Below are 12,064 nucleotides of genomic sequence, written 5' to 3'. Positions count from 1 at the left end.
AGGCTCTCAGGAACTTAGTGAGACCTTGTTTCCAAATCAAGTATAAAACAGGTCTGGGAGTGTAGCCCGGAGGTAGAAAGCCCCTGGGTTCCACCCCAAGTACAAGCAAAAAAAAAAAAAAAAAAGAAAAACAAAAAAAGAAAAGAAACACAAAAATCACTCAAGGTAATATTTTACATAAATAGAATAAAGCAAAAGAACTTACATAATTGTTTTAATTGATGCAGAAAAAGGGTTCAACAAAATCTAATACCCTTTTTGTGATTAAAAAAACCCAATAAACATGGATTGGACAAGAGTTTCCTCAGCATAATAAAAGTCACTTAAAAACACATACACAGCCGGGCATGGTGGCGCACGCTTGTAATCCCCGCGCTTGGGAGGCGGAGACAGGAGGATTGCGCAGGTTCGAAGCCAGCCATGGTGGCCTAAAAGACCCTCTTTCAAAAATATAAAATAGGTCTGGGAGTGTAGCCTGGAGGTAGAAGGGCTTCCAGGAACTCCAGTACCACAACAAAACAAAACAAAACAAAACAAAAAACCACATACACAAAACCAGGCGTGGTGGCGCACGCTTGTAATCCTAGCGCTTGGGAGGCTGAGACAGGAGGATTGCGCAGTTCAAAGCCAGCCTCAGCTGGTTTAAGAAACCCTGTTTCCAAATAAAATATAAAATAGGTCTGGGAGTGTAGCCCGGAGGTAGAAGGCCCCTGGGTTTCATCCCCAGTACCACCAAAAAAAAAAAACAACAACAACAACAAAAAAAACCCCACATACACAACATCACACTCAATGGCACAAGACTGACGACTCCTCTACGATCAGGAACAAGAGGTGGGTCCTATTTGGCCGCTTCTGCTCACCACGGTGCTAGAGGGTCTCGCCAGAACAGTAAAGGGCATCCAGAGAGAGAAGGAAGAGGCAAAGGCATGTCTCCTCATAGACGAGATGAGATACATACACACAGCCTCAGCCACTTAGTGAGGCCCTCTGCAACTCAGTGAGACCCTGTTTCAAAATAAAGAATAAAAAAATAGGGCTGGGGCTGTAGCTCAGAGGTAGATTGCCTCTGGGTTCCATCCTCAGTACTGAAAAACAAAAGAAAGAAAAAAAAAATAGAAAAATGCATTTAAGGAATCCTGAAAAGTCAATGACTCATTTTTCTATTTCAAAAAATTGCAACAAAACTACAGTAATCAAAACAGTGGAGAACTGCATAAGGATAGACATGTGGATTAAAAAAGCAGAAACCAGAGTCTAGACAAATCCATGCATGTTCTCTGTGCAGCTGCTGCGTGCATCCAACGGGAGAGAGCGACTCCCGAGCGTGGCCCTGGGCAGCTGGTCCAAGGCCATCCGCCCTGCCCCCCACGCTGACCCAGAGAGGCCAAGCCTACCCAGAGGGCCAGCACCAACCGTCTCACAGGAGAACACGACGCAAACCTGCATGGCCGGGATGCGGCAATGGGTTTTTATCCATGAGCCAAGCATCAGGCAACAGAAGAAAAATAGAGCAACCAACCTCCGCCCAAGGAACCCCCTTGAGCATCAGAGGGCACTATCGAGAGCCCGCAGGGAGAGGATGGAGCAGGAGCGTGCTCCCTATCTGCTGAGGGTCCAGGGTCTAGAATGTACGAAGAAGTCTTAGCAACCGTGGGAAAATGCAAAGCACCCAGTTAGACAGTGCAGGACCTGGGCAGACATTCCTGCAGAGAAGTACGCCGCTGGCCACAAGCGCACAGAAACACACGGCATCACGAGCACCGGGGCACAAGAGGCGCCGTGGCTGACAAAGCCAGCGTGGGCGTGGAGACCCTGGCTCCTGGCAGCCTGCTGGGGATGCCAAGCGGTGAGCTCTGGGAGCCGCTCAGTAAGCCAAAGAATCACCCGCACAGACGCCCCACTCCAGGGCACACACCCAGAGGACGGGAAGCGGGTACTCCAGCATCGCTTCACACCTGTCCACAGCGGCGCCATCCATATGGAGCAAAGGTAGGAAGAGCCCAGCTGTCTCTGGAGTGATGACGGGGAGAACACGCCATGTCCGCACTGGGACGCGATTCAGCCATGAGGGGAAGCACCTACTGTGCAGGCTGGCACGTGAGGAACGTTAAAACGCTATGCAACGCGGAAGAAGACAGGCAGACGACCGGAGCCTATGACTCCACTTGACACAACATATCCAGAACAGATGGGACCACGCAAACAGAAAGCAGACCTTGGCTGCCATCATGGGGGGCGGAAGTCCAGGATACAGGGTTTCCTTTCGGGAGGATAAGATTATTTCAGAACTAGACAGAGGTGGAGACAATGTAATCTTGTGAATATACTAAACGCCCCTGTATATTTTAAGGTGAGTAATTTTGTGCTACATAAATTTTATCTTCCTTAAAACTAAATATCAAAAAAGAAACTACATTGGAGAAAAACATCAGGGTCTTATGTTAAAAGCCTTCCATTTGTTTACCACAGGAAGAAAATACTGGGATGCGTAGTCCTCTGTCCTATCAGTAGCCTCCCCGGGGCTGGCACAGGTGCCTGGACCCCGGCTGACACCCACCAGGTCCCTGGAGCACAGCCAGCCAGGATGGGGCAAGCCGGTAGCCACGCAGCCCCGCGCCTGAGCCCCCTTCTGGGGCCTTCTACCTCTGAGCTACACCCAGCCCCATTTGTCCAGTTTTTACTCTGAAACGGCCTCGCTGGGTTGATGAGTCTCCCTACGTGCTGAGCTGTCCAGGAGCCCGTGATCCTGCACGGGCGGGAGCAGGCGCACCGTTTTCAGCACGCAGCACCCCTGCCCAGGCGCCGTGCCCTCCCTGGCACTCACCATCACTCTCCGCAAGGTGTACCTTCTGCACCGGATGTCGTCCATGAGCATCTCGTACGGGGTGAGCTGGTACTCGATGGGCAGCGGGTTGTACTGCCGCTCCTGGACCTTCTTCAGTTTGACGCCATTGCGCAAGTCCCTCATCACCTGTACCCAGAAGCGTGCCTGAAAGAACCAAGAGTGGGAGACACCAATAACCAAACACATTTGCCTATTTCCTCTGAGTGGCTGGAAGCATACAGAATAGAGGGAGAGCTCGGATTATAAAACACTGAGCGTGCCGACTTAAAAAACTGTGCCTTAGAGCCGGGCGTGGTGGGCACGCTCGTCACCCCAGCATTCGGGAGGCTGAGACCGGAGGATCGCAGTTCGTGGACAGCCTCAGCTACTTAGTGAGGCCCTTGCAACTCAGTGAGACCCTCTTGCAAAATAAAGAATAAAAATCGGGCTGGGAGTGTAGCTCAAAGGTCAAATGCCCCTGGGTTCCATCCTCAGTACTGCAAAAAAACAAAACAAAACTGTGTCTTAGGATACTACAAGATGGGTAGCGAGGCAGCTGGCACGCAGCCCGCCGCTGCTGTGGTGGACAAGCCCGGCCCCTGCCTTGGACTATGCCCACAGAGGGCACGCTTCCCACATCCTGACTGCAGCTTCGGCCTTATGACTGGCGTGGCCTCTGGAGCAATGGGGGCTGTGATGAGGCCAGAGGCGTGCTCGGCCTGCATGTTTCCCTTTGCCATGAAAACCGCCAGCAGGACTGGCCTTGGCCAGGGCAAGGAGGCCCCGGGAGTGCTGCCAGGAGCTGCGCGGTCCTTCCGCGGCACGCTCAGCGTTCCGTAGCAGTACCGTGGTGGAGCGGTCACCACTCCACCGGGCGGTTACTTGACGTACAAATGAGACTTTACTTTTCTGAGCCCTAGTTTCCCCACCAATTAAAAAAAAAAAGGTACTTGCGACTTGCTGAGAAAACAGTTGATAACTGCTCTGTAACTAGAATATGCTAAAAATATCAAGTTTTATGCCACGGTTACCCTTATAAACGTTATTTAATCACAGTTTTATTCATAGATTTTTCAGTTGCTTTTTCTCAGCTTCCCGATCTCTGAGACAGAGACTTACATAAAAGCACTTAATCTGAAATATGTTAAGAATCTCCCTTCTCTTCTTCCTTCCTCAGCTAGGGAGGAAACCCAGAGCCTCACACATGCCAGGCAAGCGCTGACTTACTATTTGTCCTAGAGACAAGGATCTTACTAAGTTGCCGGGACGGCCTTCAGTCTGTGGCCTCGGTCTCCTCGGTGGCCGGCTCACACGTGCACCACACCGTGCTCACATATTCTCCTCCGGCCATTTTACTCCCTTGCCATATAACCTCAGGTCTCATTCCCTACTTTAGCAGATAGAACACTGCTACTCAGCCCGGTGTGACGCTGACTTTTCTTAAGAAACTTTTAGTTCCAATATTCTAGCTGCTAACTTTTGAATACCTAGAGTTAACTGTCCGGCTTCAATGACTAGGAGGACATATAAAAGGATTTTATTGGCCAAAATGAAATGCACCTTGAGCAATGCTACCAGAGCAGTACCGTATGTAGAGGGAAATGGGCATCGCTATTATTCTTCTGTGTGGGGGGCACTGGGGTCTGAGTCCAGGGCCTTCTACCTCTGAGCTACATCCCCAACCCTATTTTAGTTTGAAACAGGGTCTCAAAGTTGCAGAAGGCCTCACTAGTTGCTGAGGTTGGCCACAAACCTGCAGTCCTCCTGTGTCCACCTCCCAAGTACTGGGATTGTAGGTGTGCACATGATGCCTGGCCGATGATTGGTATTACTCTAAAATGACAACACTAGCTTTTAAGCCAATATAGACAACTTATTTTGAGCCTCATTTTTGGTTGTTGTTAGGTACTAAGGGTTGAATCCAGGAATATTCTATCTCCAAGCTACAACCTGGTCTTTTTTATTTTTAAACAGGTCTCACTTAGCTGCTGAGCCCCAGGACCCGATCCAGTAACTGTCCATAAGATAGATGAGTGTAGCACACCATAATTTCACTCCTAATCTTGAAGAGAGTTTTTACTTTGATATAAAAGTATGTTAAGGTATTAGTATAATTTAAAATGTTTTGTTTTAAGACACCCAAATTCCGAGACATCGAGGGTGGTTGTAGTAAGAAACCTTCTAGGCATTGGAATAGGTGTTTGCTCGTACCTAAGGCTGAATTCAGATTTACAGGGTTCCAACTCACACGAGCTGCAGACCCTGAGCGACCCAAAGTGCGTCGCGCGCCTCACCCAGTCAGTGTTCTTCAGCTCCTCTAGGTCTGCGCTGGACTCATCCGTCTTCTCCATTTCTTGAATCTTCTTAAGATTCTACCAGTTAGAACACAGAGGACACAGGTGTGGGCACTTCACTAAGCTGTCCTCCCTCCAGGGAGCACTACGGGTGGCCACCTCCCACGAGGCTCCTCCAGGGAGCACTGCGGGTGGCCACCTCCCACGAGGCTCCTCCAGGGAGCACTGCGGGTGGCCACCTCCCACGAGGCTCCTCCAGGGAGCACTGCGGGTGGCCACCTCTCACGAGGTTCCTCCAGGGAGCATTGTGGGTAGCCACCTCCCACGAGGCTCCTCCAGGGAGCACTGCGGGTGGCCACCTCCCACGAGGCCCCTCCAGGGAGCACTACGGGTGGCCACCTCCCACGAGGCCCCTCCAGGGAGCACTGCGGGTGGCCACCTCCCACAAGGTCCCTCCAGGGAGCACTGCGGGTGGCCACCTCCCACGAGGCTCCTCCAGGGAGCACTGCGGGTAGCCACCTCCCACAGTTTCCTCCAGAGAGCACTACGGGTGGCCACCTCACGAGGCTCCCACGAAAGGTGGTGGAGTGGGCCTGCTCATCTGTGCAGCTTGTAAAAACCGCCTTTTGAGTGTGCGTGAGTGAGGCGCAGCGCCATGCACGCAGCTCCTGGCCGCGGCCTCTACGCCCAGCTCTCCCTCCTACCCCGGTGCCTTCGCACTGCATCAAGCTGGCCCAGCGCACCCTTCCCAGCCCTCTTGACCGCCCTCCCTAACTCCCGTCCCCGACCTTCTCCTCCACTTTGCAGGGCCCTCCATATTACCTGAGTTCCTCGGGTTTCCTATCTACTTCCTGGGAGAACCGAAGACTCGACCTGAGCCTGGCTGATCTCACCTAGCACAACAGTCTCTAGCTCCACCCATTTTCCTACGTGTAAATGACACAATTTTGTCCTTGTTTACGGCTGAGTAGAATTCCAGCGTCCTCTGTAAGTTCTAAGTCAATTACAATGGACATAGTCTTACTGAGGGGTGGATGGAGACAGCTCACGCCAGTGTCTTTTCCGGCTGTGGTTAAACAATGTTAATTCACAGCATCTAAGCTGTAGTAAGAGTTCCTTCTCTTTCAACCCCATATTCCATTCATCATTGTGTGTGTGTTTTACTGGGGATGGAACCCAGGGGCTTTCTACCTGGGAGCTACATCCTCATCCCAATTTTACTTTTATTTGGAAACAGGGCCTAAGTTACTGAGGGCTGGCCTCCGATCTGCGATCCTTCTGTCTCAGACTCCCAAGTATTGGAATTACAGGGGCACACGACCACGCCGCTGGATTCCTCAAACCCATGGACGCTGCTTCACCCACCCGACGCCTCGCGCCCTCTTGTGAGTGGACTCTGAAGCGGCCTCCGCCTGGCGCTCCGTCCTCACCCCGACTGCTCCACTGTCTCGCTTCCCCTCTTCCCTCAAAAGCCACAGTTCTTCAGAGGAGCCATCCGTCCCACCCTCCCCGGCCTTCCTGACACAGCGCTGGCGCTGTTCTCTACCTCCACTCTAGACTTCCTAAGGCGGAATTCCATCTTCAGAAGCTAACAGAAGCTTGGCACTTTTTGACTCGATACAAATTTATCAAATAACTTAATGAATAAATTCCAGTTGAGCTGCCTCAATTCGACATATGCACTCGACTTGGAAACAGGGTCTGAGTTGCTGAGAGCCGCACTGAGTAGCTGAGGCTGGCTTTGAACCTGTGCGATCCTCCTGTCTCCGCCTCCCAAGTGCTGGGATTACAAGCATGCCCACCACGCCCGGCCCCAGCTGTATTTTTTATCTTTTATTTTGAAACAGCATCTCACTGAGTTGCAAAGGCCTCACTAAGTAGCCGAGGCTGTCCACAAACCACAATCCTCCGGTGTCAGCCTCCCGAATGCTGGGATGACAAGCGCGCACCACCACGCCCACCAACACATGCACTCTAAACAGTCGTATATTAATTATAAAGTTACGGTCCATCATTCCTACGCACAGCGATTCAACCTAAGACGCTTTGCTTCCTGCTGAGCGTGTGCCTGCCTGTGCTCAGACCAAGCTTAAAGGCCGCGAGAACCCGCCAGCTTCAGATGGGAATGCAAATCAAAATCTTCTCAGCCACTTATTTTTAGCTTCCTCATCTCAGCTATCTGCAGAACCAGGACGCCACCACCTGCTTCTCTGTATTCAATGATGTAAAGCCATGTTACTGCAGGAAAATTCCTCTGACTGATTGAACATGGCCAGGCCGGGCGTGGCGCAGGCCTGTAGTCCTGGTACTGGGGAGGCTGAGGCAGAGGGTGCGGGTTAGCTGCCAGCCTCAGCTACTCAGTGAGGTCCTTTGCAACTTAGTGACACCCGTTTCAAAATAAAGAATTAAAAAACATGGCTTGGGGTATAGTTCAGAGGTAGAATGTCCACGGGTTCAATACCCAGTTCCAAAAACAGAAAGAAAACATGGTATAAATAATGCATTTTTTTTCTCTCCCTAGAGAAAAAAAGTACTTCTGGGTATTTAGGAGTGTGCTTCACTGCTGTCTGAACAGAGCAGACCCCTGGGAGGTGACGTGAGACCCCGCTCCTTGGCCCGCCTGGTCTGCAGCGCCCTCTCTGAGCTGCCTGTCCCTGACTCACACTGCTTAGCACAGAGAAGGGGCCCGGAACAGTTCCTTGCATCTGCTAAGCAAACAAACCGTAACTCAGGAGGGAGAGACGTGGTGACTTTGTTCCTCTGGTGTTACCAGCCAGGCTGCATCGAAAGGAGTAAGTAACTAGCATGTGTGGTGGCGCGTGCTTGTAAATTGTCATCCCCGCGCTTGGGAGGCGGAGACAGAAGGATCACCAGGTTTGAAGCCAGCCACTCTGGCTTGACACCCTGTTTCCAAATAAAAAAATATAAAATAGGTCTGGGAGTGTAGCCCGGAGGTAGAAGGGCTTCCAGGAACTCCAGTACCACAAAAACAAAACAAACAAACAAAAAACAAAAAAAGTAACTTGAAGTGTTTATTATTTTGCTGACTTAAAAGAGCCTTCCCTCTAGCCTCTTGCAGTTGAAGCAGTGAAGGAGACTGGATCTAAGGGGGCGGCCTCTGGCCTGCAACAGCACCCCCTATGGGCTGAGGATGGGCGCTGCTGCCCTCCTCCTGGAGTGCTGCCAACCAAAGAGCCAGCCACTGCCTCCTCCAGGCGCTCGCTCAAACCACCTTCTCCATGGCGGCTCCCCTGACCAAATCCCAAGCCCTGGCCCTGGCCACTAGCGATCCTCCAGTCTGCATCCTCTTCTGAAGCACATCCTGCCTTTGAGCCACCTGTAGGGTTTACTTAGTTATGCTGACTGTCTATCTTCCCCAGAGAGAAGCAACTTTAATGTACTTTGTCTCACTGTCAAATCTCCAGAATGGTGTCCTGCACCTGGTTGCTATTTAGTTAACATATGCTCAGTAAGCAAATTAAGACACTTCCAGCCTGTAATCCCAGTACTTGGAAGCCTGAGACAGGAGGAGCACACATTTGAGGCCAGCCTCAGCAATGCAGCAAGGCCCTCCACAACTTAGCGAGACCCTGTTTAAAAATTAAAAATAAAGCCAGGCGTGGTGGCGCACGCTTGTAATCTCTGCGCTTGGGAGGCAAAGACAGGAGGATCGCACAAGTTCGAAGCCAGTCTCGCTGGTTTAAGAGACCCTGTTTCCAAATAAAAAAGATAAAAAAAAAAAAAAGTCTGGGAGTGTAGCCTGGAGGTAGATGGGTTCCATCCCCAGTACCACCAAAAAATAAAAAAATAATAAATAAAACAGGGCTGAGGGTCTAGCTCAGAGGTAGAATGCCCCTGGGTTCCATTCCCAGTAACACACACACACACACACACACACACACACACACACACACACACACACCACTTTCAACTAAAAATGTTTAAATGCTTAAATCTCTTCAATAGCTCTTTATTGTTTGTTTGTTTATGGTACTGGAGGTGGAACCCAGGGCATTCTACCTCTGAGCTACACCCCCAGCCTGATTTTTTATTTTTTTGTGGTACTGTGGGTGAAACCCAGGTTTTTATTTTTTATTTTTTTTTTTACCTCCGGGCTATACTCCCAGACCTATTTTTATACTTTATTTGGAAACAGGGTCTCACTAAGTTGCTGAGAGCCTCACCAAGTAGCTGAGGCTGGCTTCAAACCTCTGCGATCCTCCTGTCTCAGACCCTCAAGCGCTAGAATGACAAGCGTGCACCACCGCGCCCGGCTCTGATTTTTTATTCTTTATTTTGAAACAAGGTCTCACTGAGTTGCAAAGGGCCTCACTGAGGCTGTCCGAAAACCACGATCCTCCTGTCTCAGCCTCCCAAATGCTGGGATCACAAGTGTGTGCCACCACCCCCAGCTTCAATGGCTCTTTAATAAAAGTTACCTTTAAAGCTGGGCATGGTGGCACGGGATTGTAATCCCCGTTCTTGGGACGCTGAAATGGGAGGATCTCAAGTTCACAGCCTCAGCATCCCACGCCCCAGGAGACCCTGTCCTGGGGCCCATCTTATATAGGCTGTGCCCTCAGGCTGCTCACTAGTGTGAACCAATGAACCCTCCCTAACCTTCCACTGAAAGAGCCATATGCCAATAAATGGAAGTCATGACTCCGTGTCTTGTGGGCCTGTGTGGAGTTGAGGGAGGAGCCCGGCGATGTCCTTGAAGACAACCCTCGGCTAAAAGCCTAGGGACAAGACAGGAGCATAGGCTTTCTTTGCAGGCCCCCTCTGGGGCGAACAGAGCAGGGCCTCTCCCAGCAGCATGCCTACCAGGCAAGGCAGCTAAGCCCAGCAAGACGGAGCCACCCAGGCCCGGCCACGGAGGCTAACAGGAAACCCAGCTCAGGAAGCATAAATGAAGTCTGGGCCGAGCCGGTACTGGCCCCCTGCCTGTGACTGGTCCCATCAAGGCCTGTCTGGTTGGGACATAACAATCTGAACGATGCTGCCATTTGGGGTCAGACTCGGAGCTTTGCTCTCTGGGCCTCAGCGATGGCTAGAGTCCTGCGGTGTCTTACTCTGGCCTCCGTCTCCTCTTCTCTATGCACCCAGCTCTGGCGACAGAGGAATGTGAGAAGCAGCAGCCGGTGTGCTCAGTCCCAGTGCGGCCCTGCCCACCATGCCACGCCTCGCTGCTCCATCCACCTCTGCTCTCACTCTGCCTCCACTGCCTAATCAGTGCAGCTCTACCTTTACTGTGCTGGGCCCACATCCCCAACCCCTGCTGCTAGGAAAAAACACCTGCTCTTGATAATAGTGGCGAAAGTTTAAGTGAATGGTTGTATTTCTTTTTTCTTCCTTTCCTTTTCCTTCTTTCCTTCCTTTCCTCCTCCTCCTTTTTTTTGTAGTACTGGGGTGGAACCCAGGGACATTCTACCTCCGAGCAACACCCTCAGCCCTATTTTTTATTCTTTATTTTGAAACAGAGTCTCACTGAGTTGCAGAGAGCCTCACTAAGTAGCTGAGGCTGTCCGCGAACCCCTATCCTCCTGTCTCAGCCTCCCGAGTGCTGGGATTACAAGCGGGCGCCACCACGCCCAGCTTGGTCCTGTTTTTTGTTTTTTCTTGCGAACAATAGAAACACGGTGCTTCAGATACTTCCCAGCTGAGTAATTCTGGTGTATTATTTAATGGCTTTAATTCTCAACTGATTTTCTCATCTGTAAAGTGTAGATAAAACAACTACCTCCTGGATTTGTTATTTCACATAAAATAATACAGAAGAAATCTGCATGCAGCCCCCCTCAAATCGTTTAGTAGATAGCAGATGTTATGAGCCAATGAATATGTGGATTGGATTGTAAAAATCTTTTTCCCACTGGGCGTGGTGACGCACGTTTGTAATCCCAGTACTTGGGAGTCTGAGACAGGAGGATTACAGGTTCACGGCCAGTGTGAGGCCCTCTGCAACTCAGTGAGACCCTGTCTCAAAATAAAGAATAAAATAGGGCTAGAGGTGTAGCTCAGAGGTAGAATGCCCCTGGGTTCAGTCCCCAGTCAGTACTGGAAAAAAATCAAAACAAAACAAAAAAACACCATTTTCCATCAGAAAACATTTGACTATTTTGTTAATATTGACTAATTATGTAATACTTGTTCTATTTCATTTGGGCCTCTTCGTGAAATCAAGACCTGCCTCCGCAGCTGGAACCTGTAACTGCTTGGTCAAATGTTACTAGAAACCCTGGCTCTTCTACTTAGCAGGGCAAACACATGAGTTACCTAGTAAGTTACACAGCTCCCTGCTCCAGACAAGCTTCTGGCGACTCTAGCTTGGCTAATGAGTTTTTTTTGTTTTTTTTTTGCTTGCACAAATGTAATAACAGATGCCAGCCGAGCTGGGAGTCTGGTGAGCTCTAATTGGGAGCACCCGCACAGCAATGAACTCTCTCTCTTCCGACATGACGTTCTCAAGCTACCAATAACTGCTCAGTGCCAACATTTTCTGGCTCCTGGCGTCTTAAAACAAACAAAACCTATTCTGAATCACAAGGGTGTCACATGCTCAGAAAATAATTTTAATTCATTTGTGTGGTTTCAACATCAGTTCATGTACACAAGCCACTTTAAAAATTAAATCCCCTTCATTTTAGAAATCACCGTTTCTACTGTTAACCACTTAACACTCTCTGGCTCTCTGTGCATGGGCACGCGGATCAGCATGCCCACATCGTCTAGGTAAACTCTCCTGACCCATCTGAACAAGGACAGAGTGGGCAGAGCTAGAGGGCAGCAGCTGGCGAGGGGAGCATCCCGCATGCCACCGAGGTCCACTACAGAGCCGCAACCCGCCAGGAGCCGCAGGTGCAGGGCACTGTCGGAACGGGCACAAGGCGTGGCGCACCCCCCTGGAGGGAATCAAGCCCGCTCAGGTCTAGCAAGAAGTTTC

General features: G+C 50.5%; 1 protein-coding gene across 2 annotated transcripts in view; it reads right to left on the bottom strand.

Annotated features, from left to right (window-relative positions):
• SPIRE1 (spire type actin nucleation factor 1) overlaps positions 1-12,064 on the bottom strand; it is a gene marked incomplete at its 3' end in the record, with an annotated part of 113,990 nt that overhangs the window by 37,177 nt on the left and 64,749 nt on the right. For both annotated transcript variants that reach the window (XM_080714588.1, XM_080714589.1), the window contains exons 5-6: positions 5,122-5,199; positions 2,828-2,992 (exon numbers count right to left, since the gene is read on the bottom strand). In XM_080714588.1, the coding sequence (XP_080570714.1) occupies positions 2,828-2,992; positions 5,122-5,199 (243 nt within the window). The remainder of the gene's footprint in view (positions 1-2,827; positions 2,993-5,121; positions 5,200-12,064) is intronic.

Source organism: Muscardinus avellanarius, assembly GCF_963383645.1.
Source record: "Muscardinus avellanarius genome assembly, chromosome: 17".
Lineage (NCBI taxonomy): Eukaryota > Metazoa > Chordata > Mammalia > Rodentia > Gliridae > Muscardinus > Muscardinus avellanarius.
The sequence above is the reverse complement of the archived record's forward strand: the minus strand, read 5'-3'. Positions and strand labels throughout refer to the sequence as shown.